This window comes from Prinia subflava, chromosome 6, assembly GCF_021018805.1.
Source record: "Prinia subflava isolate CZ2003 ecotype Zambia chromosome 6, Cam_Psub_1.2, whole genome shotgun sequence".
NCBI lineage: Eukaryota > Metazoa > Chordata > Aves > Passeriformes > Cisticolidae > Prinia > Prinia subflava.
In genome coordinates, this window is record NC_086252.1 from 38,008,662 (window position 1) to 38,034,314 (window position 25,653).

The 25,653-nt window shown below is 53.5% G+C and overlaps 1 protein-coding gene across 10 annotated transcripts in view; it reads left to right on the forward strand.

Annotated features, from left to right (window-relative positions):
* FMNL2 (formin like 2) overlaps positions 1–25,653 on the forward strand; it is a 112,523-nt gene that overhangs the window by 75,033 nt on the left and 11,837 nt on the right. For all 10 annotated transcript variants that reach the window (XR_010080854.1, XR_010080853.1, XM_063401056.1 and 7 more), the window contains exons 5-18: positions 1,531–1,614; positions 3,509–3,661; positions 10,926–11,034; positions 12,274–12,350; positions 14,536–14,629; positions 15,744–15,818; positions 17,622–17,732; positions 18,686–18,835; positions 19,446–19,547; positions 19,916–20,225; positions 20,537–20,728; positions 23,021–23,145; positions 23,887–24,089; positions 25,346–25,580. Coding sequence is in view for 8 of the 10 variants with exons in the window: in XM_063401056.1 (XP_063257126.1) it covers positions 1,531–1,614; positions 3,509–3,661; positions 10,926–11,034; positions 12,274–12,350; positions 14,536–14,629; positions 15,744–15,818; positions 17,622–17,732; positions 18,686–18,835; positions 19,446–19,547; positions 19,916–20,225; positions 20,537–20,728; positions 23,021–23,145; positions 23,887–24,089; positions 25,346–25,580 (2,020 nt within the window). In the remaining 2 variants the exon portion in view is untranslated. The remainder of the gene's footprint in view (positions 1–1,530; positions 1,615–3,508; positions 3,662–10,925; positions 11,035–12,273; positions 12,351–14,535; positions 14,630–15,743; positions 15,819–17,621; positions 17,733–18,685; positions 18,836–19,445; positions 19,548–19,915; positions 20,226–20,536; positions 20,729–23,020; positions 23,146–23,886; positions 24,090–25,345; positions 25,581–25,653) is intronic.

Sequence of the window (25,653 nt, forward strand, 5' to 3'; positions counted from 1 at the left end):
TCATTTTTTCATTCCAAAGGTGCCTGTCCTTGAGAAAACACGCCTTTGCACATCAATAAGTGATGCCACTTGATTGATAATTAAAGCCTGATGGGCTTAGTTAAGGGGAGCTGGGCATCCCAGGAGGATAACTCAGCTTTCATCCTTTGCTGATGGATTCATCCGCATTTTTCTGAGGGCTGAGGAAAGGCTGGAGTCAGCTCCTGCTCAGTCAGAGCCTGGGGAGTGAGGCTGTGTCCAGAATAAAATCAGCTGTAAATTCATGGATCCCCCCCTGCTGTCTTACAGCTTTAACACGGGGCAGCTCACGGAGCCTGGCTGGGATAACATCACCAGGATTTATCCACAGAGCAGCAGATCCATCCCAAACCGCTGCAGTGGAGTTGCCAGAGGTTTAGTTTTTATCAGACTTCCCTTTCCCCTCCACATTCCCACCAGTTTCACCTTCCTGTGGGACCAGAAGCTGGTCCAGCTCTGGGGCATCACCCAGGGAGCTTTTCCTGTGTTTTTCTCCATCACCACACGCTGTGTCCAGCTCAATTCCGTCCATTTTCAGGATTCTGCTGTGATTTTGAGGGAATGGGGGCGTTTTAAGCTGTGGGAGGAGTTGCAGTCCCAGTGTGGTGGTGATGGGAGCCTTCCCTGGAGCTGCACCATCCCAAAAACTCCTCCCACGCCCCTGCCAGCTTTTCCAGCACAGAGGAGTCCCCACCAGAGGCTGGAGGCTCCGTGCTGCTCCTGAATTTAGGATGAGCAGGAGGAGCCTGGGTGCTGCAGCAGGGCAGAAAAAGAGGGGACAGCACCAGTGTTCATTTCCTTGGTGCCCCTGGCTGAGGGATTTTCTCCAAAACACATTTCATAAAACACCAGGCTGGTTATTTTGGCAGGGAAATGACCAAAAATATCCATCCTGAAGATCAGAGTAAGTGAGAGGTGATGAATTCCCACTCCAAGAGCCTGGAGCTCCACTTCCCTCCCTGGATTCCCTCATTCCAGTGGCACTCAGCCACTCCCAGGGATTCAGAGAGGAGCTGGGGCTGTGCTGAGGTTCCTTTTCCCCCAGCTTTGCCCCTAAATCGATGGATGTTCCAATTTTTCCTGGCATTTTCAAAGCTTTGGAACATAATAGACCTTCCTGAATTATTTTGCAAAACCCCGGGGCCAGAGTTCACTGTAACAGTTGAACACCTTTTGAAAAAAAAGGCAAAATTGCTGTTAAATGTACACCCAGGACATCCATCAGAGATTCTTCTCCTGCTTTTGCAGCCTGCTGGAAATCAGGATGAGATAAAAACTGAGCCGAGTCCCAGTGTTAGGAGCTGACCTTCACAGTGCTGCAAGAAAGGACTATTGGTACATTTGGAAAGGATCTAAAGGACTCTTCAAATGCCTCTAAACCATTTTGAAAAAACCCTTTTTTCCCTGAGTGAGACCCGAAGTGCTGCAGTGGCTCTGTCTCCAGTTTTTCTGAGAATTCCAGGGAATCCCAAAGCCCCAGGAAGGCTCTGATGTGTGGTGTTTCCCTCACAGGTGGGTCAGGGAGTTCCTGAATGAAGAGAACAAAGGCCTGGATGTCCTGGTGGAATACCTGTCCTTTGCCCAGTATGCAGTCACGTAAGTGAGACATTCCCGGGCTTTCCTGCCAGGAAATACATGGAAATTAGGGAATATTCCTTCATTCCAGAGGGGCTAAGCCTTGAGCAGGCTGCCCAGGGCAGTGGTGGAGCCCTGGAACTGTTCAGAAAGTGGTTTGGTGGGCATGGAAGGGGCTTCTGGTCTTTTCCAGCCTCAATAATTCCATGATTCTGTGGGCCTGAGAGCAGAGGAAATCTTGATGTGAGTCTGGAATTATTTCATCACAGCAGACAAAAAAAAAAACAAACAAACAAACAAAAAACCTGAGTTTAAACCTTGGGGTTATTCATCTCTATTCATGCTTTTTATCTGTGGTCTCTGAGCATCTTAGGGGTGGAAAACCCATCCCACAGTGTGTGGAAAGATGCAGGATTCCTTGGGAATAGGTTTGCCCTTGGTGTCCAAGCCCCAGGGCTTTGTATTCCTGCTGTGTTCAGAGGGATTCCCACCCTCCAGCACTGTCCCCGAGGCTCCTGGCACAGCTCAGGAGCAACTCCAGGGCCATTTTGGAAGTTGGGAAGACTGGAAACCGATTTTTTTCTGACATCTGAGACACTGGGATCAGATTCAGTTGTTTGGGCCACAAATCATGACATGGGCTCTGAAAAACCAGTGGGGAAAATCGGCTTTGAGTGGAGATCTTCAGCTGAGACTTTGTTTTATTATCGTGGAATCAGCCCAGGCTGCTTTGGGACCTTAAATCCCACCCCTGCCATGGACAGGGAATCTTCCCCTCACCCAGGGTGCTCCAGATCCCATCCAGCCTGGCTGGGGATGATTCCAGGTGTGGGGAATTAATCCACATTCACTCAGGAGATCATAGCAGGTTTTTTATATTAAAAAATAAAAGAATAAGCCTTAGGGTAAAGATAATTTTGGAGTAGAAACTCAAGCTGGGGAGAGCTGATAATTTATTTTTAGCAAGGCTGCCATCAGATTTACGTCCGTCACTGCCCAGAAAAGAGATTTGTGGTGGGATTGCAGGAAAATTTATGAGGGAAAATCCTATGGTTTCAAATGTTACCCACTGGAAAAAACTGTGCACAGCAAAAAGAAATGTTTGTACAAAGCCTTTCTTCCTAAATTTATACAAATGTACGCAAGGACCTCGCTGGGTTTTTCCCCTCTCGCATGGGGAACATGAGTAATAACCTCAGGAGCTGGAAGGGGAACAAGCAATTCCTGCCTGGAGCAGCAGAACAGCGGGCAGGGAGTCAGAAATCAGGGAATCTGGAGTGGTTGTGGTGGTCTCTGAATGTGCTGGGAGCTTTGTGGGGCCGAACTGGGATGGGGAAAACCAGAGTGGTACTTGCACAGCTGATTCTGGAGATTCACTGGAGAGAGCTCCAGAATTCCCACTTCTTCCTTCCCGGCAGGGATGTTCCTCAGCAGGCAGGCAGTGGTGGATTTCTGTTATGTGGAAGAAGCTGTTGGATCCTGTTTGGATGGGTCCTGGGGGGATTCAAAGCTCTGTGGATGTGGGACAAAGGCCACTGGTGGCCTTGGCAGGGCTGGGAATGGTTGGATTCCATGGTCTTGGAGGGCTTTCCCAACCTGAATGAGCCCGTGGTTCTGGAATTCCCTTCTCCTTGGGAAGCTCCTCCTGTTTCCCTGGACTTCTCCGTGTCCCTCCAGGACCACAACTCTCCTTTTCCATCCTCACTCCACCTGTTGAGATCACAGGAGCAGTTTTGGTGGGCAGGGCCCTTCCCGTGCTGGGGGATCCGTTGGGTTTGATGGTCTTGGAGAGCTTTTCCTTCCCCTCTGTCCTGTCCAGTGATTCTGGGATCCCACCAGATCCTGCGGCGGGAAGGAAAACTCCGCGCGCGTCCCTTCCGCCTAACCCGGCCCTGGAATTTCCATTTCCTCACAGGTTTGACTTTGAGAGCCTGGAGAACAGCGTGGAGAGCTCCATGGACAAGTCCAAGCCCTGGAGCCGATCCATCGAGGACCTGCACAGGGGCAGCAATCTGCCCTCTCCCGTGGGGAACAGCGTCTCCCGCTCCGGCAGACACTCCACGCTCCGGTACGGAACCCCTGCAACGGCGGGGAGGGACAGCCGTGCCCACAGGGACAGCCCTCACAGGAGGGAACTGTGCCTTGAGGAGGAAGGAACCTCTCAGGGCCAGTGGCTGGGGCAGGAATCACTTCCAGGGGCAGGATGAGCTGAGGGTGCCTTTCCTGTGCACAGGAATCATTTCCAAGGGCAGGATGAGCTGAGGGTGCCTTTCCTGTGCACAGGAATCACTTCCAAGGGCAGGATGAGCTGAGGGTGCCTTTCCTGTGCACAGGAATCATTTCCAAGGGCAGGATGAGCTGAGGGTGCCTTTCCTTGTGCAGAGGAAGCCTTTCCTCTTCTCCAGCTCAGCATTTCCACAGACCCAGCCAGGCTGGGGCTCCCATCCCGTGTCTTTCTGCCATCAGCGGGATCTTGGATTCTTTGGAAAGGCCACTTCCCTCCCCCAAACCTGCTGCCACCCTCTCACCATTCCACGCTTGACTACCACGTCTCTCTTTCCCAATATTCCTTTTTCATTTGTTTTATTTATGGAAAAGGCAGGATCACCTCCCAGGACTGGCTGACCTCTCTTCCATTCCTTGGGTGTCCCACTCCAACCTCCACGCTCAGCTCCCAGTGCTGTAACTCAGGGTGCAGCTCCGAGTGCTGGATCCTTTGGGAATTTTTTTGGCTTTTATGGAGTTTTGCTCCATAATTCTGTGAGCATAGCAGAGTCCAAAAATGGAGGCACTTCCAGCAGAGGTGGTTTTGGTTTGCCTGGCAGTGACCTTGGCCCTGGGGTCGATGTTGAGTGCCTCCAAACCTTGTGCCTGGAAGATTTAATTCCCAGCCCTCAGGCAGTGGAGATGAGGAGAGCTCTGGGAAAGAAATCCAGCTGTGGAGTGCAGCAGGATCACCTGGGCAGCTGATTCAGGGATTTTTTAGTGCTTTTGGTGCTCTTTGCTCCTTAACTGCTCTGCCAGAAGCGGCGGAGCAGGAGGTGCCGGTTCCGCCATGTCCTGGGGAGGAGTGCTTGGGATTAGGAATGCCTAAGTCAGGAATACCTCACGTGTCTCTCACATTGTTTCTCTTCATTTCCTTCCACCCTTTTCCCTTTCTCACATCTCCCTTTCCTCCTCACCTGTCTGACTCTCCGTTTCAACACCTCCATTCCCCTTTCCTGCTGGAACGTTCTTCCCGCCCTGTCCCCGCTCTCCATCCTTGCCCGTGCTCTCATCTCCCCTCACACACCATCAGATTGGTCTCTCTGCCCGACCACCTTGAGCTCAAACGCTGCCACAGCTGCCTGGCAGCCGAGTGCCTGTGGAGCAGCTGTTTCCCCGGACTGCCCAGGGCCCCTTTGCGCTCTGCCGATGGCGCTCCCGCCCGGAAAATCCCGTAAGTCCCGGGGGAGCGTCCCCGTGGGCACGGAGCTGCCGTGCCGTGGGTAATGTGTGGCCACACGGGCTGGGACAGCCCCAGGAGAGCCCCTGGCCAGCCCCAGGAGAAGGCTGCAGGCCCCAGCACGTGTGGTGTCACATTGGTGTCCCCAGCGTAGTTGGCTTCCGTAGGATTGGCGCCGAGAGAGGGAACTGCTGGCATGGAAGCAAGAGCTGAGCTCTCCTTATCGTGGTGCAAATAGTTGTGTTTGATACCTAAACTTAGAGCCTGTAGTCCTTGTGCCTCTTACTTCCCCTTGCTGTTGTAAATAGAGGCTTGACTCATACCCGAAACTGCCACGGAAACGGGACCTGACAGAGTTTTCCAGCCAAAATTTTCTTCCTGTCTCCAGAGCCGTCCTAGTGCTGGGGCAGCATTTTTGGGTTGGGTTTTGGATTTTTCTTTTTCCTCTTAAATCCATGCTTTAAAATCTGGTTTTTTAATATTCTTTTAAATGGGTATTTGAAAAAATGTGTATTTTTAAAAACACGTGTTTTTTCAAAGGTCTATTTTTAAAAGTGTATTTTTTCAATAGCTGGGGATTGTGTGTGTTTAAAAAAAAAGTGAAAGCTAAAGGGAGGTGAGAGATTTTTAAGAAGGGAGGAGGTTTTTTTATAATTATAATGTTTGAATTGTAATTGTTATAATTATTAAATATTAGTGAACTGAAGGAGAATCTTCTCCTCAGAACAAAGCAAGTGCTCAGCTGAGGAGGGGGTGCAGGGTGGTTTTTTTGGGCAAAACCAGGAAGTTGTGCCCCCTCTCTGGGTGGTAAATGAGATTTTTGGGATGTGTGGACACCCAGGCTGTGTGGGAATTCCTGGAATGGTGGACACTGTGCAGTGAGGGCAAGGAACCCCAGAACCCCAGAGTGGTTTGGGCTGGAAGGGTTTGAACTCATCCCATTCCAAGGGCAGGGACACCTCCCGCTCCCCCAGGCTGCTCCCAGCCCCATCCAAGTCAGACTGAGAGATTTGCTCCTCCCTGGGGAGGAAAAAAGGAGAAAGCTGAGAAAATTTCGCCAGGATAATGCAAAATTCAGGAGCTGGCCTGGGCTGGGCAGAGCTCTGTCCATGCTCCAGGACCGTCCCTCTGTAATTCCAGCTCCAGCTGCCTCCCACAGCTCCTTCAGCAGGGCTGGAGCTGCCAATTCCCTGCTCCCTGCGTTTCCCTGGCAACTGAGAGGGGTTTTTCCTTAAGAGGAGGCTCAGGGATTTGGGAAACCGACACCAAAATGAGGGCAGGAGGATGAAAAAGGGGGAAGAACCTTTGGGGGTTTCATTGCTGCTTTTTTGGGAGAAGGAGCTTTGCTGAGAGCCAGACTCTGCTGTCAGATAAATATTAATGCAGGCTTTGCAGTGTCCCAGCCCATTAGAAATTCCCTTTCTTCTGAGAAAAATATTGGAGTTTTCATGTGGATTGAACTGAGAAACTTCAGTTCTTCCTCCAGAATCTGTCGAGCCTGTGAGGAGAGAACGATCCAGGCAAACCCATAAATGGGCTTTGAGTGTGTTCAGTAATTGGGTTTCAGTCAGACACGGTTTGGGGAGCTGCAGTCGCTGAATTTGGGCTTTGCCAGTGACACTTTCACTGCTCAGGGGCCCGGGGAAGTCATTATTTTGTCAGATACTTCCTAATTTACTAGAACATCTCTGTGAGCAGCTCCAGGAGATCACAGAAACCCCAAACTGCTGGGATGAGCCAAAACCTTCCTTTCTGAAGGAATTTTTTTGCTGTTAGTTGATACAAACCCCAGAGTTTCCAGCCCACCACCAGCAAAATTGCAGGGATGGAACCCAAAACCCACCCAGCCCTGCTGAATTTCAGCTTCTCATCTCTGTGAGACCACCCCAGGCTGCTCTCCTGGGAGCCAGGGGAGAACAGGAGATTTTTTAGCGGCTGAGAAGGTGAAAGTGATAGGAGAAACCCGCAGTGATTTGTACTGAATTGGGCCAGCCAAAGTCTGCACCACTGGACTGGGCACGTCCAGGAATTCCAGAAGGGTTTGGGATCTAATTCCAAACTTTCTTCCACTGTCCCAGGCTGCTCCAGCCTGGCCCTGGGCACTGCCAGGGCTCCAGGGGCAGCCACAGCTGCTCTGGGAATTCCAGCCCAGCCAGGAATCCCTTCCCAATCTCCCACCCAGCCCTGCCCTCTGGCACTGGGAGCCATTCCCTGTGTCCTGTCCCTCCAGCCCTTGTCCCCAGTCCCTCTGCAGCTCTCCTGGAGCCCCTTCAGGCCCTGCCAGGGGCTCTGAGCTCTCCCTGGAGCCTTCCCTTCTCCAGGGGAACATTCCCAGCTCTCCCAGCCTGGCTCCAGAGGGGCTCCAGCCCTGGAGCAGCTCCATGGCACTAAAATATAAAAAATGATGGAATCATTCTTTAACAGAAATGTGTTTTTTGTCAGATCTGGGTGAGAAGAAGAACCTCAGACTCTGTTTCAGCCCAGGATCAACCCTGGCTTTGCTGGTTGTTGGTTTTCCCATGGTGCTGTTGAAATCCTGCTCTTTCCCTCATCCTCCTCATCCCCAATCCGTGGATCAGCTCCTTCCCTCAGTGTCACCCCCTTGCAGGAGTTGGAACCCCCTCCCCTCTGCAGGAGCTCCCCCAGGCTCGGGGGCTCCCCCAGGCTCGGGGGCTCCCCCAGGCTCAGGAGCTCCCCCAGGGCTCCCCCAGGCTCGGGGGCTCCCCCAGGCTCGGGGGCTCCCCCAGGCTCGGGGGGCTCCCCCAGGGCTCCCCCAGGCTCAGGGGGCTCCCCCAGGCTCAGGGGCTCCCCCAGGCTCAGGAGCTCCCCCAGGCTCAGGGGGCTCCCCCAGGCTCAGGGGCTCCCCCAGGCTCAGGAGCTCCCCCAGGCTCAGGGGCTCCCCCAGGCTCAGGAGCTCCCCCAGGCTCGGGGGCTCCCCCAGGCTCGGGGGCTCCCCCAGGGCTCCCCCAGGCTCGGGGGCTCCCCCAGGCTCAGGGGCTCCCCCAGGGCTCCCCCAGGCTCAGGGGGCTCCCCCAGGGCTCCCCCAGGCTCAGGGGGCTCCCTCAGGCTCAGGGGCTCCCCCAGGCTCGGGGGCTCCCCCAGGCTCGGGGGCTCCCCCAGGGCTCCCCCAGGCTTAGGAGCTCCCCCAGGCTCGGGGGCTCCCCCAGGCTCAGGGGGCTCCCCCAGGCTCAGGGGCTCCCCCAGGCCCAGCTCTGCAGTTCCTGCTCTTCAGCAGGGGAAGGTTTTGTAGTTCCCCTTCCGAGAGGGGCGGTGGAAGTGAAAGAGGAACCATCTGCCTTCAATTAGCAGGGTAAATATCCTGGGGGTGACATCATCTGGGACCTGCAGCAGACAGGAAATCCAACCCAGCGAGTCCTCCAGCTGCTGGGCCGAGCCTTGGGGAGCCAGGAATGAAGGAAAAGCAGGAGGAGCTCATCCACCCTCTCCCTGGCTCCAAGGAAGGTGTCGGAGCTGCCACCGCCTCGGGGGAGGGAACAAAACCTTCGGGGACCTTGGATGGCTGCAGCACAGGGAAAAGCATCCCTGAATTCCAGGGGCAGAGTCCTGTCCTGGGGTTCCTGTCCCAAACCTCCTCGGAAGTTCCTGGTCCCTGTGGCTCTGTGAAGGAATCACAGCTGCTGAGGGGATGGGGGGATCCAGGGCAGGATCCCCTCTGTCCCCAGGGGCTGGCTCGGCACAGCAGCGCTCCAGGGACATTCCATGGCCAGGTCTCACCTGGATCTGCCCTGGCACGGGGAAGCTCTGGGAGTGTGCCCAGAGCAGGAGCTGGGCGGTGCCAAGGAGTGGGACAAGAGCAGGAGCTGATCCCAGGGAATCCCACCTGGACAGGCGGCAGAACTTCCCCGGGAGTGCCCAAGCCTGAACAGATCCCAGAGTGGAGTCCTGGGATAGTCCAGAATTGTGTGGGATGAGCCCATCCCAGCCCTGCCATGGCAGGGACACCTCCCACTGCCCCAGGCTGCTCCAGCCTGGCCCTGGGCACTGCCAGGGATCCAGGGGCAGCCACAGCTGCTCTGGGAATTCCAGCCCAGCCAGGAATCCCTTCCCAGTATCCCATCCATCCCTGCCATTCCCTGTGTCCTGTCCCTCCAGCCCTTGTCCCCAGTCCCTCTGCAGCTCTCCTGGAGCCCCTTCAGGCCCTGGCAGGGCTCTGAGCTCTCCCTGGAGCCTTCCCTTCTCCAGGGGAACATTCCCAGCTCTCCCAGTTTGGCCTGGAAAGCCACCCAGGTATGGAGAGATTTAGGAGGGATCTTCTCAGCTTGGGAAGATTCCCTCCAAGTGGTTGGATCCAAGCTGAAATTCCAGGCAGATCAGGCCCAGTACTGGACATGCTGGAGTTTCCTTGTTTCCCAATTCTGTTTCTCCAAGCACCTGGAAATACCAAAATCTGGATTTATGGTCATTTTCATTGTTTAAGGAAACTTCTTCCCTTTTCTTAGAGCCAACAGAACTGGTGGATTCTTCAGTTCTGAAATTTAGGGATTCACTAGGCACTGAGGAAATTATTTTTCTTCCAGCAGTGGCATGATAAAAATCTCATTAATCTGATTTAAAATGTATGGAAAATCATTCTGCAGCCCTTCATCATTTAAATCTGAGATAAACCGATGTAGGGACCATCTCAGTGGGACTAAACCACTTTAAAATCCCTTTTTGTTTTTCTGTGTTTTTCATATTTGGTGAGATGAGTGGGTGGAATTGGCAGGTCTGGGGTGGTGGACATTGTCCAGGCAGCACTGGAGTGCTTCCACACTTCCCAGTTCAGATTCCCAGTCTGAGGTCACTCAGCTCCTGCTGTGACTGGGGAAAGGACCTTTGGGACAGGAATGAGCCCCATTCCCACCAGGAGCATCCCAAATATCCAGCACAGCCTCCTCCTGTGCTGCTCCCAAAGTTCAGCTGCAGTGCTCCAGCCCCTCCGTGCTGATCCCAAACTGGGTCACGGTTCCCGAAATCCTGCAGTGCCCTGAGCTCATGGATTCATTCATATTTATGGGTGGAAAAAAAAGGAAAAAATCTCCTTTGACAGAATCCTGCTTTGAATTTGGGGATTCCTTTCATCTCGGCACGGCTGGGAAGGAAAAGCCCGGGGCAGGGATTGTGGAAAGCTGGGAGCCGTGGGCAGGGTGGGCACAGGAACAGCCAGCCCTGGCGTGGGGCCTGTTCCTCTTGCTGTGTGCATGTAAAAAGGGGAAATTGCAGGGATGAGCCAGGGAGCCACAAAACTGCTGTGGTATTCCCTGTTCCTGCCTTTATAGTGGATTTAAACAGAGGGAATTTGCAGGGATGAGCCAGGGAGCCACAAAACTGCTGTGGTATTCCCTGTCCTTGCTTTTTTTGTGGATTTAAACAGAGGAAATTTGCAGGGATGAGCCAGGAAGTTGCAATAAATCAGTGTGGTATTCCCTGTCCTTGCCTTTTTTGTGGATTTAAACACAGGGAATTTTCAGGGATGAGCCAGGGAGCCACAAAACCTGCTGTGGTATTCCCTGTCCTTGCCTTTTTTGTGGATTTCAACAGGGAGTCACAAAACCTGCTGTGGTATTCCCTGTTCCTGCCTTTATAGTGGATTTAAACTGGGAATTTGCAGGGATGAGCCAGGAAGTTGCAATAAATCAGTGTGGTATTCCCTGTTTTATTGGGAATATTCCCTGTCACCTGTGCTGACAGGAAGGGCTGAGGTGCAGCTCAAACATCCGGATTTTTATCCTTGCCAGGACCTTTTCCTCCTTTATTTCCACAAATATTTTCTGCTTGTCCTCTGGAAAACTCCTGTGTCCTCACCCAGTGGAGGGATATTCCTCTTCCTTTCTTTCACTCCCAAAAAGAGTCCTGTGACTGATGAGAAATGGGGTTTTTTTTGCAGGTACAACACCTTGCCAAGCCGAAGAACCCTCAAAAATTCCCGATTAGTGAGTAAAAAGGATGATGTCCACGTGTGCATCATGTGTTTACGGGCCATCATGAACTACCAGGTAATCCCTGGAATCTTCTGGGTGTAGGGAAGGGGGAGGGAAGGGGGGTGGGGGATTTTTTAAGGTAAAATCAATGGAAATGTTGAAATTCTCATGAAATGGGAAGGAATGAGACACAATCCTGTGATTTAGGGAAGGGGCAGTGAGAGCCTGGATGTGTTGGGCCAGCTCCTGTTCATTAGACATGCAGTTAATTAGGTTATAATTAGTCTGGAGTTCAGTAGTAACACCCCAAAAGAGGGGATTTTTAGAGAAGATGGAAAATCCAAGTTTTCCCTTGCACGTGCTTATGGCAAAGCACTTGGAATAACTGGAAATACCCCACTGGACCAAGCTCATCCTCCTTTCCTGAGCTTTTTTCCTCTCCAGTGGGATGCTGGAGTCATGCAGCATGCCCTGGGAGCGCCAGGAATTTGGGATTTTCTGCTAAAACCAGGAAAAGCTGTGGTGAACACCTTGGTGAGGAGCTGGGAGAGACTCGTGGGAGTCCCTGGGGGTGGCAGCTCCTGGGACTGACAGGAAGGAGCAATCCAGTAACCAAAGGAATTCCAAATCCAGTATTCCAAAGGAATGAATTCTGTTTGGGGTTTGGAGAGCACAGCTGTGCTCCTGCAGGGACTGCAGGAGAGTCGGGTTTGGCAGCAGAACTGCAAATTCCAGCTTAGACAATAAATGAGGCCAAATTAACCAGGGACTGGAGGAGGAAGGAACGGGCAGAAGGGTTGGGAGGGAGTGGGAGCAGCTCTTGGAGCCTTTTTGTTGGTAAAACAGCCAAACCCTGCACTTCCAACCCTGCTAATGGCAGGGAATTGTAAAATCATGGAATACGGTTGGAAGTTGTGATGGACGGTGGGAGAATGAAATACTTTGGTTTTAAATTCCACAAGATTCTGTTTGGTACACTGAGTTTGCTGCATGTTTTTCCCTCAGTGATCTGGTTTTCTCTCCGTTTCACTGCTGAAAATCAGCTCAAATTCCTGATTTTTGAGGAGAAGGACGTGCTCCAACAGCCTGTGTTCCTGCAGTGAATCGTGTGTGTGGAGGGGGGCTAGAAATACAAATTATCACAGAGAACAATTCAGATTTGTGTCAGGGAAACTGCAGATTGGAATTTTAAATTTGGGTTAATTTGGCTTAAAGCACGGGGAGGAGCTGCCATGGGATCTGGTCAGGTGGGACTGGTGGCACTGGTGGGATTTTGGTGCCAGGCTGAGGCAGGACTGTCCCTTCTCTTTCCAGTATGGATTCAACATGGTCATGTCCCACCCTCACGCCGTCAATGAGATTGCACTGAGCCTGAACAACAAGAACCCCAGGTAGGCTCCTCCTGCGGGTAGGGCTGAGCAAGCAGGTGAGTAAGGAGGGCTTGGGGAGGGCTTCCAGAGGGGGATTTGTAGGAAAAACCAGCCTTGGATCAGCTGGGATGATCTGGAATGGTGCGGCTCAGTGAGCAGCGGGTGTTAATTCCAGCATTTTCAGAAGGTGCTGCTTCTCCAGCTTTAATTGTGGCTTCAGGCTGGAGGAGGGTGGATTTAGGTGGGAGATTGGGAAGGAATTCCAGGCTGGGAGGGTGGGCAGGCCCTGGCACAGGGTGCCCAGAGCAGCTGTGGCTGCCCCTGGAGCCCTGGCAGTGCCCAAGGCCAGGCTGGAGCAGCCTGGGACAGTGGGAGGTGTCCCTGCCATGGCAGGGCTGGCACTGGATCCTCTTCAAGCTCCTTCCCACCCAAACCATTCTGGAATTTTGGGATTCAGCTGAAATTTGGCTGCTGGAGCCCTTCTGCAGTGCAGGGAAACCCCACTGGAATTTGCAGCTTAGTGTGGGATTTTCCTGAGGAGAGGGGAAATCTTTAGGAAATGTTATCCAAGATCCTCAGCTTGGAATTTCTCTGGGAGAGGGTTTCATTCTGTTCAGGGTCAGGTGCCAGCCACAGCCATGGTGCTGTAACTCCTCAGGGGCACTGCTGGGGACTCCGTGTCCCTCCTGTCCCACACATCCCTGTGATCCCCCTCCAGCACATCCCGGAGTTCTGCACCTGGGCAGGTCTGAGCCATCCAGCTCTGACACAGAGATGTTCCCAAGGAAAGGGGGAGCACTGGGTGTGCATTCCCAGCCCGGGCTGAGGCTGGGAGCAGGAATCCTGTCCTGCAGCTTCTTCCTTCTTTCTTTTGTTCAGCCCCAAGTCAGCAAGCCAAGAGGAAATGGGAAGTTTATTGTTTTTATGATTTTTTAAATAATTTTTTATTATCATTTTTATCATTTTCCAGTGCCTGGAAATCAGGGGAGAACCTTTCACTCTTGGAAGAAGAGGGTTATTTTGATTTTGGTGGATAAAAAAACTGCTTTAAAATCTGACTGGAATAATCTGAGGGCTAAGCCCTGCTCAGACCCCAGGCTGTGTTTGTTTCAGCCCCATGGGAGCTGTTGGAGAGCCCTGAGGTTTGGGAGCTCAGGGCTGGCTGGGATGTGCCAAGGGGAAGCAGCAGCTCCAGGGAATTCTGCTCATCCCAGAGGTGTGGGCAGCACTGGGGACTCCAATCCCAGGGATCTCCATCCCCATCCCACACACATCCCCTCCCAGGGAATACTGCAGCTCCTTGATCCTGAAAAACCCTGGAAGTTCTTCTTGTGGCAGGAGGAAAAGAAAACCAAAAAACCCTTGAGGAGGCAGAATTGAACATTCCATTTAAAATTTCCTAGGGCAGTGACCATTTTTTCTGGTTTCCAAAGATAACCTTGACCCTTTGAGAGCCCACAAGGTATTTCTTGTTCTGTAACATCTGCTTTGAGTCGCTGCTTGAGCATGGGACTAATTTTTTCTGTGTGTGCATGGTTTGCCGCTGCTCAGAGCTCAGCTGCCCAGAAAGGCTTTTGTTTTCCAGGAATCCTGGAAGGAAATACTGTGGATTATTTCCACAAGGGTTACACCGAGTTTGCTGCATGTTTTTTCCCTCAGTGATCTGGTTTTCTCTCTGTTTCACTGCTGAAAATCAGCTCAAATTCCTGATTTTTAAGGAGAAGGATGTGCTCCAACAGCCTGTGTTCCTGCAGTGAATTGTGTGTGTGGACTAGAAATACAAATTATCATCGAATAATTCAGATTTGTGTCAGGGAAACTGCAGATTGGAATTTTAAGCTCTTCCATTAAAAGCTGGACTCCAAGGAAGGTGGCTGGGGGTGCAGAGCTGCTCCTCCAGGTGAGTGCAGGGAATCCCCTGGGAGCAGCAGCTCCCAGACACTGCCTTTGCCAGAGTCCTGCCAGTGCCTTTCTGCTTGAATTTCCAACTTGGGATTTCAATCCCTGCATGGTTTGAGAAGCTTTGAACCGGGGGGAGACTGCATGGTCCCGGGAAAGGCGGAATCCCCGGATCAGCACTGTGCACTTGCAGGGATGCTCATTCCAGGGGCTCAGGACACTCGGGTGAGGCTGCAGCTGCCACCTTTCCCTCTGGCTGGGAGCAGACGGGTCAGGTCCTGAGCATCTCCCTCTGTTTTCCCCACAGGACAAAGGCCCTGGTCCTGGAACTCCTGGCAGCCGTTTGCCTCGTCCGAGGGGGCCACGAGATCATCCTGGCTGCATTTGATAACTTCAAGGAGGTTTGTGGAGCTGCTGTAGCAAATCTGGGTGTCCCTGCTCCCTCCTCATTCCCTCCAGGAAGGATTTCCCATAATTTGCTTTCCCCTGGAGCAGTGTCCATTCCATCCTTTTCATGTTCATGCAGAAGAGCTGCAATTCCAACAATTCCAGCCCCTCTCGCTCCCAGCTCCTCCCACGGCAGGCAAACACTGCTGGGATGGGATGGGATCCCTCAGCAGCACTCCCAGCCCTTTGTCCTGCTTCCCACGGGTTTGGGAGAAGCAGCTCCGTGCTGAGGAGCAGAATTCCAGGAGAGCAGAGGGAGCTGTGGGACAGCTCCAGGTGCTGGGAGCTCCACTGGGATCCAGACTGGGATCTGAGTGGGACAGAGAGGCAGGAATAATCCTGGCTCTGTGCAGGGAACGCTTCCCAATGTTGGCTCTCACCCAGCAAAGCTGCTGTGTTGTTTTATAAATATATTCCAGAATAATGGGGTTTGGGAGGGGAGGGTGTGCTCGTGGCATCTCTGGGTGGGAAATCATTTGGAGTTTGCAAATAAACCCAGGATTCAGGTGCTTTGGAAATAAACCCAGAACTGAGGAGCTTTTCTGAAGGTGATCCATAACTTTGAGGAATCCAATGTGTTTTGCTCCAAGGCAAGAAGAAATGCCAAGAAAATACATTGGAATTCAGCTAATCCAGACAACTTTTGGGAAGGTCGCTCTGGAATTCTGACCAGCTGATTGTTGCACTGATTTATTTTCACTCCTCCTTTAGGCAGGGATAATTTTCTCTTTTTTCCCTCCCTGTCATTTGGGTTTCTCCCTAATTACAGAGCAAAGTCAGCTCTGAGCTGTGGCACAGCCTGGTGCAACTCTGCTCCTTCCACTCCTGGATAAGATCCAATTTTTAAGGAGAAAAGAGATAAAAAGAGTTCTTTTGTAATTACAAACGTGCAGGAATTGTACCTGGCTCCTCAGGCTCACTCTGCAGGTGCCCACATTTACGTGGAATTATTTATGATGAGGGATGTTTCAGCGGGAGCAAACCTGGCTGGAGAGGGTCTGAACAAGCACATAAAGAGTGTTTGAAATTGTCTGTGGGGCTGAGCCCGGGTGTGCTGCTTCTTTCCAGGTGTGTGGGGAGAAGCAGCGCTTCGAGAAGCTCATGGAGCACTTCAGGAACGAAGACAACAACATCGACTTCATGGTGAGTGGAACTTTCCAGAACCTCCTGGGTTTGCCTCATTTCCCTTCCCTGGGCCGGCCCTGCTGCTCAGGCAGAGCTGTAGCAGCAGGGAGTGTGGTGGAGGGGAGTTGGTGGCAAAAATCTCCCAGCTGTGGGGGTTTAAGTGCTCACCACTCTGTGCTGAGTGTGAAAAAATGAAATGCTGCTTTTAACCAGGAAAAGTCTCCCTTGAATTCCTGCTCAGTGCTTGGGTCTGGTTTGGCTCTGTTCTGAGCAGGATTTCCCACCCCAGCACTGGAACTGGGAGGCCTCTGTTGCACTTTGTATCAGTTTAGTGCTGAATTTTGTGCAAAAGACCTTTTCCTGCCAAAAACCAGGTGTGAAAGCTCAGTGGGGTGATTCCTGCGGGCTTTGAGTTTTCCAGGAATGTTCCCAGGACAGGATCACAGCCCTCAGGGCCAGCAGCTTAAAAATGAGGTGGCGTGAGGGAGGCAGGCTGGCAGATTCCTTGGATTTAAAAGGAAAAGGAGGAAATTACATGATCCTTGCCTTTTCACTCAATGCCCCCAGCCTGGAGTCTCAGGTTTATCCCATCAGTTTCTCCTCTGGGCCCTGGCACAGATCCCAGGGAAGTGGCCAAATCCCAGTGCCAGACGGGTGATCCAGGGGGTGCCTTCAGTTCCTTCTTCCCACCGAATGACCCAGGGATGTGGAGTCTGCTGGAGCTTTTCCTGTGGGTAAAATCCCATTGCTCCAATCCCCAGGTTCCTCCTGGAAATCTGGGAAGGGTCCCCGTGGATGTTGGGAAGCTGCTGTTGCAGTGTTGCTCACAGGATGGGGTTTTATCCACGAGAAACCCAGCAAGGATGAGGGAAAATCCTGCCCGGACCAGCTCCGGGGGTGACAGACAGGATCCTGAGAGGCCTGGGGGTTCCTGGCAAGGGAAGGATGAATTTTGGGGATTTGTACCCCTGTTCCTGCCACTGCACAGGGGATTTCCCCACATCCCATACCCTGCAGAGCCTTTGCCTTCCCCTGGCCTGGTTGGGATGTGTGTGGATGCCAGCCCTGGGATCTGCTCCTTGTCCAGCCTGGGAAATGTGCTTTGGACAAGCAGCAAAGGTCCTTTTGTGCAAGTCCCTTTCCTAAACTGGGCCTTCCAGTTCAATCTCACTTTCACAGGCCCAGACTAATCTCACTTTCCCAGCTGTTTAAAACCAGCCTTGGGTTAATCTCCCTTTTCCAGGCTGTTTAAAACCAGGCCCATATTATTCTCACTTATATAGGCCCAGTTTAATCTCACTTTCTCAGATGTTTAAAACCAAGCCCAGATTAATCTCACTTTCATAAACCCAGTTTAATGTCACTTTTGTAAGCCCAGTTTAATCTCCCTTTTCCAGGCTGTTTCAAACCAGGCCCAGATTAATTTTACTTTCATAAACCCAGTTTAATCTGTAAGCCCAGTTTAATCTCCCTTTCCAGGCTGTTTAAACCCAGGATTGGTTTTTCAGAGCACGGTGCCTGCTCTGGCCCAGGCAGCATTCCTGCTCTGGGAAGGTGACTCTGCAGACATGACTTAATTCCTGGAATGTTCATTCCCCTTTATCCCAGCAGACAAACGTTCCCTGAGCCCAAACCCAGCCCTGGGCTGGGAACAGAACAGTTCAGGGCAGCAGCTGATGGTTTTCCCTTGGAAGAACCCAGGGAAATCCTCGTGGCTGTGTCCAGCCCGGGGAGCGTGTTCAGATCCTGGGGATCCTGTTCCAGGGCTGGCCCATTCCAGCCGTTCCTGGGGACACTGGGCTCACTGGGCTGTCCTTGCAGGTGGCCTGCATGCAGTTCATCAACATCGTGGTGCACTCCGTGGAGGACATGAACTTCCGAGTGCACCTCCAGTACGAGTTCACCAAGCTGGGCCTGGACGAGTACCTGGATGTGAGTCTGGAGCTGCTCCCATCCCCAGTCCCCTCTCCCACCTCCCCAAACCCCTCACCCACAGCTCCGGGGCTGTGCCACAGCTGGAGGGGCCGTGGCCAGCAGGGGACGGCTGCAGCCAGCTGGAATTACAGCCTGGAGCTAAATCTGGAGCCTGATAACAAAGGGAGGATGAACCACAGCCATCCTCGCCCTGCCACGTCCCCCAGCTCCGGCCACGGGGCTCCGTCCTTCTCCAGTCTGGAAAAGTCTCCTTTGGGATTCTCTGACCGCCAGGATCCTCTGGTGTCTGTGGCAGAGGGAAGCTGCTGCTTTGTTTCCCCTTTTCTGTTTTCCATGGGATCCCAGAAGCGCTTGGGTTGGAAGGGACCTTCAGGAGTTCCTCAATCCACCCCTGCCATGGCAGGGACACCTCCACTGTCCCAGGCTGCTCCAGCCCTGTCCAGCCTGGCCTGGGACATTTCCAAGGACTGGGGCAACCACAGCCTCTCCAGTAGCATTTTTCTCCCTTTCCCTGGAGCACATCCATGGAAACGCTGCTGCTGGTGGCATGGGAATGACTTGTCCCTGCTGATCCCTGCTCAGCATCCACCAGCAGAAGGATTTGGGGTCTGTGGGATGTGTTTGGACATGGCTGCACTGGCCGTGGGTGTGTCTGGGGTCTAGGGGTGGCTCTGGGGAGTCCGTGGGCACCAGGCAGAGCCTTTCCCAGCAAACAGAGGAAATCATGGAATGCTTTGGGCTGGCAGGGACCCTGAAGCTCCCATTCCAAGCCCTTCCATGGGCAGGGAAGCTGTGATGTCCCCTGGAGCGACAGAGGGGAAGACCCTGCCTAACAGAACTGGGGAAGTTTGGTGTCCAGAGGGTTTCCCTGGGTGGAGGAGGTGCCCTGAGCCCCCCCGTGCCCGGTGTCACCTGTGTCCCCTGTGTCCCGTGTCCCCTGGGCGCTGCAGAAGCTGAAGCACACGGAGAGTGACAAGCTGCAGGTGCAGATCCAGGCCTACCTGGACAACGTGTTCGACGTGGGGGCCCTGCTGGAGGATGCAGAGACCAAGAACGCAGCCCTGGAGAGGGTGGAGGAGCTGGAGGAGAACCTTTCCCACGTGAGTGGCCCACGGTGCCACCTGCATTCCCCTGGGCTGGGGGAGTTCCATGGGAAATTCCAACTCCTCAGCAGAGCAGGCCAAAACAGGGGAAAACATCCTGGCTGTGCTTTAAACAGGCTCAGGAGGGAAGGGGCTGGACAATCCTCTTGTGTAGATGTTCAGGGTTGGCTCTCCCAAACCCTGGTGTCAGTTCCTTTAGGTTGGAAGACATGGCCTGGTTTATGGAGAAGAATTTTTAAAAAGGGGTTTTCCATACTTTAAAACTGAGAAAAGGCATTTCCTTCTCTCACCATCCCTGTGTTCACTTGGAAAAAACAATGTTCTTAACTCGCTGTGCAGGGTTTGCCCCTCTGAGGTGTTGCAGGAATCAGGGCATGGAAGGGACATTAAAACCCATCCAGTTCCATGGGCAGACTCCTTCCACTATCCCACGTGGATATTCCCACTATTCCAGCTTGATGTTGGAATCTTTCTCTTTCCAAGGAAAGCCTTCAGGGTTTCCTGAAATATCAATAATTGATCAGTTTATCCAAGAAGTGACCTTTTATTCTGATGGATAACGCCCCGGTTTTCCAGTTACTCAATCCATTTCTCTTTTGCTGGGTAGTTATCTGAAAAACTCCAGGATACGGAGAACGAAGCCATGGCCAAGATTGTGGAACTGGAAAAGCAACTCATGCAAAGGAACAAAGAACTGGATGTGATCCGGGTGAGTGGGGTGGGGAGGCCTGCATGGATTCAGGATGCAGGGAGGGGAGATCACGGATCTGGGCAGGGAAATGCTCTTGGCTCCCCAGTATTGAGCCTGGGTCAGGTTTCAGGTGGAATTATTGGTGTGTGCACTCAAAGGATGGACAGAAACCCCTTGGGGTGTGCCAGGAGTCACTGAGTGAGATGCATACATCTCATTCCCCAGGTCTGGAGCATTCCAGGTGGGAGTTTTGGACCTGTGGAGGTCCCAAAGGGTGGGAGAATCTGGAGTTTCTTGGGGGGGCTGCCCTGGGCACGTGCAGTGCAATCCCCTCTCTGGGTCAGGCTGTTCTGTGGCTGCACATTCCCTGTCCCTGTGTCATCCAGGAGATCTACAAGGACGCAAACAGCCAGGTGCACACCCTGAGGAAGATGGTGAAGGAGAAGGAGGAAGCCATCCAGCGCCAATCCACACTGGAGAAGAAGATCCACGAGCTGGAGAAGCAGGGAACCATCAAGATCCAGAAGAAAGGGGATGGGGACATCTCCATCCTCCCGGTGGCCCTGGGCTCCGGGATGGTGCCAGCAGGGGCCGAGGCGGTGCCAGGGACCTGTGGCACACCCGGAGCTGCCCCCTCAGTGCCACTGCCCCCACCCCCGCCCCCCCTGCCCGCCCTGCCGGGCTCGCCCGAGGCAGGTGAGGAGGGAGGGAGATCCCGGCTGGGCACCAGGGTGGGCACTCCAAACCCCCCCGGGCAGTCCCAGGGCCTGACCACCCTTTCCATGGGGAAATTCCTGCTGATGCCCGGCCCCAGGCCGTTCCCTCTCCTCCTGTCCCTGTTCCCTGGAGGCAGAGCCCGACACCTCCAAGGGAAAAATTCCCTTCTTTCCTGGGGTATCTTGCAGGTGCTGAAGGCCTTTGGTGGCTCAGGGTGGGAGGGGACATCAGGGGATGTCGTGGCTCTTTCTTTGTGTCCATGGTAACTCCATTTTCCCTCCATCCCGCAGTGCCCAACGGCCCCGTGGCAGCGCCTGCGCCACCTCCTCCTCCTCCTCCTCCTCCTCCTCCTCCTCCTCCTCTCCCGGGCCCGGCTCCGGACGCGGCCCCGGCGGCTCCGCTGCCCCCTCCGCCGCCGCCCTCGGCTCCCCCCCTGCCCGGCACGGCCTCGCCCACCGTGGTCTTCAACTCGGGGCTGGCAGGTACGGCTCCCCCGGGGCAGGGCGGGCACCCCGGGCTGGCCCCGGGCAGCTCCTGCTCCTCCCGGGGCTGGAAGGAGGGCTCGGAGCAAGCACGGAGCGTCCTGTGCTCTCCCAGGCGCTCCAGAGGAGCTGTGGCTGCCCCTGCACCCCTGCAAGTGTCCAAGGGCAGCCTGGAGCAGCCTGGGACAGGGGAACGGGATCATCCTCCGTGTCCCTGCCAGCCCAAACCGGCCTGACACTCTTGGGTTTGGTCTGGAAGAGCTGGATTCTCCAGGGGAACAAAACTCACACCAAAAGTATTTCATAAACAGGGTCGTTTTTGACTTTGACAGAACCTGGGTTTGAGTTTTTCTGAGAAGAAATATCTGTGCAGAATTTGGGAGGTTTTTGTGGGAATTTGGGAAGAAAAGGCAGAATTTGGGGATTTTTTGGAAGGAAGAACCATCTGCTGCCCATCCTTACCCGTGTTTCAGTCCCTGCCTCCTGCCAGGTGTCTCAGGGAGTGCGTGAGGGCTCACGGGTGTCCCCAGAAATCTCCAGAGCTCGTTACGAGTCCAAGGCAAGAGACTCTCATTAAGAGCTTCGTTAAAGACAAAAAAAATCCAATTAAAGATTCCAGCCTTTGAAGGGTCCTTGGAAGACAAAAAGCATCCTGGATCCAGAGGGTCCCAGGGTGTTCTGCAGGACAGTAAAGCCCCAAAGGGGGGGCTGATCCCTCGGGATTTGGGTCTGGGGGCTGCTGGGCTGCAGATCCCATTTTTCAGTGGGAATTCCAAGGGAATGGGACTGAAGTGCCTTTTCTGGATGCAGTGGCTGCACAGGAAGGAGCATTCCCAGGGCAGGAAGGCTGTGGGGCCGAGGGGAGCTGGGAAATAACAAATGCTGCTTTTCTGACCTTTCCTAACACTTTTTTCTCTGTTCCTTCTGCTTCCTGCTAAGATGGGCCCATCAAGCTCTTCTGTAGGTTCCTTCCTGCTAAGTATTCCTTATCCTGGCATTCCCTGTGTCCTGGGGGCATCCAGGGGCTCCAGGGGATGGGCAGGGGGAGGTCAGAGCCAACCCTCGGGATTTGGGCACCCAGAGCTCGGGAAGGGAGGAGGAGGAGGAGGAAGGGAAATCTGCAGGGGTTCTGAGCTCCATTATCTTTCCCACAAGGCATTCCTGCCTTCCCTGTCCTGGAATAACCTGGGAGCAGTTCATTATCTGTTCCAGTGTGAGCACTAGTAGAAAATTGCTTTTTCCATGGGTGTTCAAAGCTATTCCTTCTTTTATTTTAGGAATTATTTTTAGTAACCCCATCAATTAAGCAGAGAACAAAACCCTGTTTAGTGTAGATGAGCACAAGTTGAATAAATACAATTCCCAGAATACCCACTGGAATATTCTGTGTATTCCCTGTTATGCACTGGGTGTCCAGAACTGCAGGACTGGAGTTTCTGTTCCACGTTTACCAGAGGTTTTGGGAAGTAATTCAGGAGCAAAAAGTTGATTGATGGACTTTAATTAATTGATTTTGTAGCAAGGAACAAATTTGTGTTCTCATATAAGGAAAAAGAAAATGGAACTGGATCATGGAAATGATTCATGTGGCTTCCAGATGGAATAGGAATAGGAATAGGAATAATGGAATAGGAATAGGAATAGGAATAGGAATAGGAATAGGAATAGGAATAGGAATAGGAATAGGAATAGGAATAGGAATAGGAATAGGAATAGGAATAGGAATAGGGTTATTTCCTTGTTCAATCAGGCCTCATTTCCAGGTTTCATTTTCACAGCTCCTCTGTTTAAATTCCTAAATTATTCTAAAGTTCCCAAATGATTCAGATTTGCTGGATTTGCTCAGCACAGGAATTAAAATCTGGTTTTAAACCCCTGTTAAAGCCCAGCTGTGCTGCAGCTCAGCCCCTTTGGCCTTGAAACTCAAACCTGCTGAGAAGGTGCCCCAGTGCAGTTTCCCCAAATCCCATTTCCCAAACCCTTGGGAACAGGGCTATTTGTGACAATATTCTCCCCCTTTTGCATGGAATTTGGACAGAGCCTGGGAGCTCAGATCAGTGCAGGCAGCTTGTGGTGGTAGAGGAATCCCAGATTTCTCTGTGGGAAGTTGGCAGAGCCCTGGGGGTCAGTGCTGTCCTGCTGGGGCTGGGATTCCCCTCTCCAGCACCTCTCCAGGATCCCAGTGGGATCACTGGGTTTGCCCAGCCCTTCTCCAGGTGCTGAGCTCCCCTGGGGAGCTGCAGGGCAGGCTCCCAGGCAGCCTCTCAGGGGTTCTCCGTGTGCTGTCCCCAGCTGTGAAGATCAAGAAGCCCATCAAGACCAAGTTCCGCATGCCCGTGTTCAACTGGGTGGCCCTGAAGCCCAACCAGATCAACGGCACCGTCTTCAACGAGATCGACGACGAGCGCATCCTCGAGGTACCCCCTGCCAGCCCTGCTGCAGCCCAGGAGCACAGGGAATCCTGGAATGCCAGCCCTGGAAAAGCCTCTCACACCGCCCAGCCCAGCACTGCCCCACATGCCCGAGTGTCACATCCACAGGGGTTCAATCCCTCCAGGAATGGGGGCTCCGGGCCCTTCCAGTGCCTGCCTGGAGGAAATATTCCCAGTGTCCAACCAAAGCTCTCCTGGAGCGATGATTCCTGTCCTGTCCTCCTGTCCCTGTTCCTGGGAGCAGAGCTGGCTGTCCCCCTGTCAGGGAACTGTGGGGAGTGGGAAGGTCTCCACAGGGAGAGGGCCCAGCAGAGACCTTGGGAAAGGGCTCATTCCAACCCTGGATGCTCCCGTGGGTGCTTCATCCATGGCTGGATACAGCACCAGTGCTCTTAAGTGTTCTCCTGAATTTGTGAACGTGTGCAGAGCTGTTTGGGGCTGCATTTCTGGGGTCTGGCTGGATTTCCTCATCCCAGCTCAGGAATGTGTTCCTTCCATCCTCAGCCTCTGACAGAACTCTCTGGATTCCAGGCTGGACAGGGTTGGAAAATCCTGGGCTAGTGGAAGGTGTCCCTGCCCATGGCAGGGAGTGGAATTGGGATGAGCTTTCAGATTCCAGCCCAGACCATTCCATGATCCAGTCTCAGGCACCACAAGGCTTTTCCTGCAGTTCTGGATTAGGATTTGGTGTTCCCTGCAGGATAAACCCTTTCCTTTCCTCTGCAGGATCTGAACGTGGATGAATTTGAGGAAATATTCAAAACGAAAGCGCAGGGCCCCGCCATGGACCTGAGCTCCAGCAAGCAGAAGATCCCTCAGAAGGGATCCAGCAAGGTCACGCTGCTGGACGCCAACAGGGCCAAGAACTTGGCCATCACCCTGAGGAAGGCCGGGAAAACGGCGGACGAGATCTGCAAAGCCATCCACGTGTGAGTGCAGCCCCCAGCACGGGAATCCTGCCCGGGGTTTGTGGGAGAGCTGGGACATGGCTGGGAGCTGGCAGCGGATGGAAATGCTTTGGCAGCTGGGGAAGGACGGAGTGGTGGTGAATTCCCAGAAATCAGAAAGGCTGGAGCTCAGAAACATCTGAGCTGTGTGTTGCTGAGTCACTGCTGAGGCTGGACAAATGAGCACTTCTTTATTAAAGCAGCTCATTCCAGCACATCCAGTTTGCCATGGCAGCTCCCAGTCTGCTCCATGATATTTCTTATTCCAGGGAGCAAAATCCAGAGGGAACCCAGAAGAGGCAGCTCCTCTGGTTTGCTCCATGAAGGATGAGTTTAGTCCAGGTGCTGAGCAGATTTTGCATGGAATTAGGTTTGTGGAGAGGCCTCAGGAGCTGACAGGGATCCTTCTGGGACAGGAGCAGGTGTAGCTGCTCCTTGGGGCTGATCCCAAATCCATCCAGACTCATCCTGGCCATGGCAAACATCTCCCACTCCTCCCTTAAGGAATAGCTCCAAAATGTGGATGCACAAGCTTTGCCTTTGGCTGAGGGTGACCCAAACCTGTCCCAGGTCCTGGCAGGTTGGCTTTAGGGGGCTCTGGGCCAGTTAAATACAAGTATTTGCTCCTTCCCATCTCTTCTCCCTGGAAAAGTGAGCCTGGAGGGGTGAGGGAACTGCTACATGTTTGGAAATGGAAGCAGCGTCATTCCCATTGTCCCTGGATCCTGTTCCCATCTGCCTGGGCAGGGCAGGAGGAGCTTCCCAGCTTCTTCTTTCCTTTTCTTCATGTGGAGCTGAATCCCAGACTGCTTTGGGTTGGGAAGGACCTGAAAGTCCATCCAGTTCATCCAGGGACAGCCCCACCATCCCAGGGTGCTCCAAATCCCATCCAGTTCATCCTGGGCACTGCCAGGGCTCCAGGGGCAGCCACAGCTGCTCTGGGAATTCCAGCCCAGCCAGGAATTCCCAATTCCCAATCTCCCACCCAGCCCTGCCCTCTGGCACTGGGAGCCATTCCCTGTGTCCTGTCCCTCCCTGCCTTGTCCCCAGTCCCTCTGCAGCTCTCCTGGAGCCCCTTCAGGCCCTGCCAGGGGCTCTGAGCTCTCCCTGGAGCCTTCCCTTCTCCAGGGGAACATTCCCAGCTCTCCCAGCCTGGCTCCAGAGCCGAGGGACATCCGTGGCCTGCCCAGCTCCCCGCTGAGCTTTGTCCCACACCCTTTTCCCGGGATCCCCCGCAGGTTTGACCTGAAGACGCTGCCGGTGGATTTCGTGGAGTGCCTGATGCGGTTCCTGCCCACGGAGAACGAGGTGAAGGTGCTGAGGCTCTACGAGAGGGAGAGGAAGCCCCTGGAGAACCTCTCGGACGAGGACAGGTTCATGATGCAGTTCAGCAAGATCGAGAGGCTGATGCAGAAGATGACCATCATGGCCTTCATCGGCAACTTCGCCGAGAGCATCCAGATGCTCACCCCGGTGAGTGCAGAGGGAACACAGGGCTGGAGGGAGCCCGGGATCACTGCCCTGCCACCAGGACAGACAGACACAC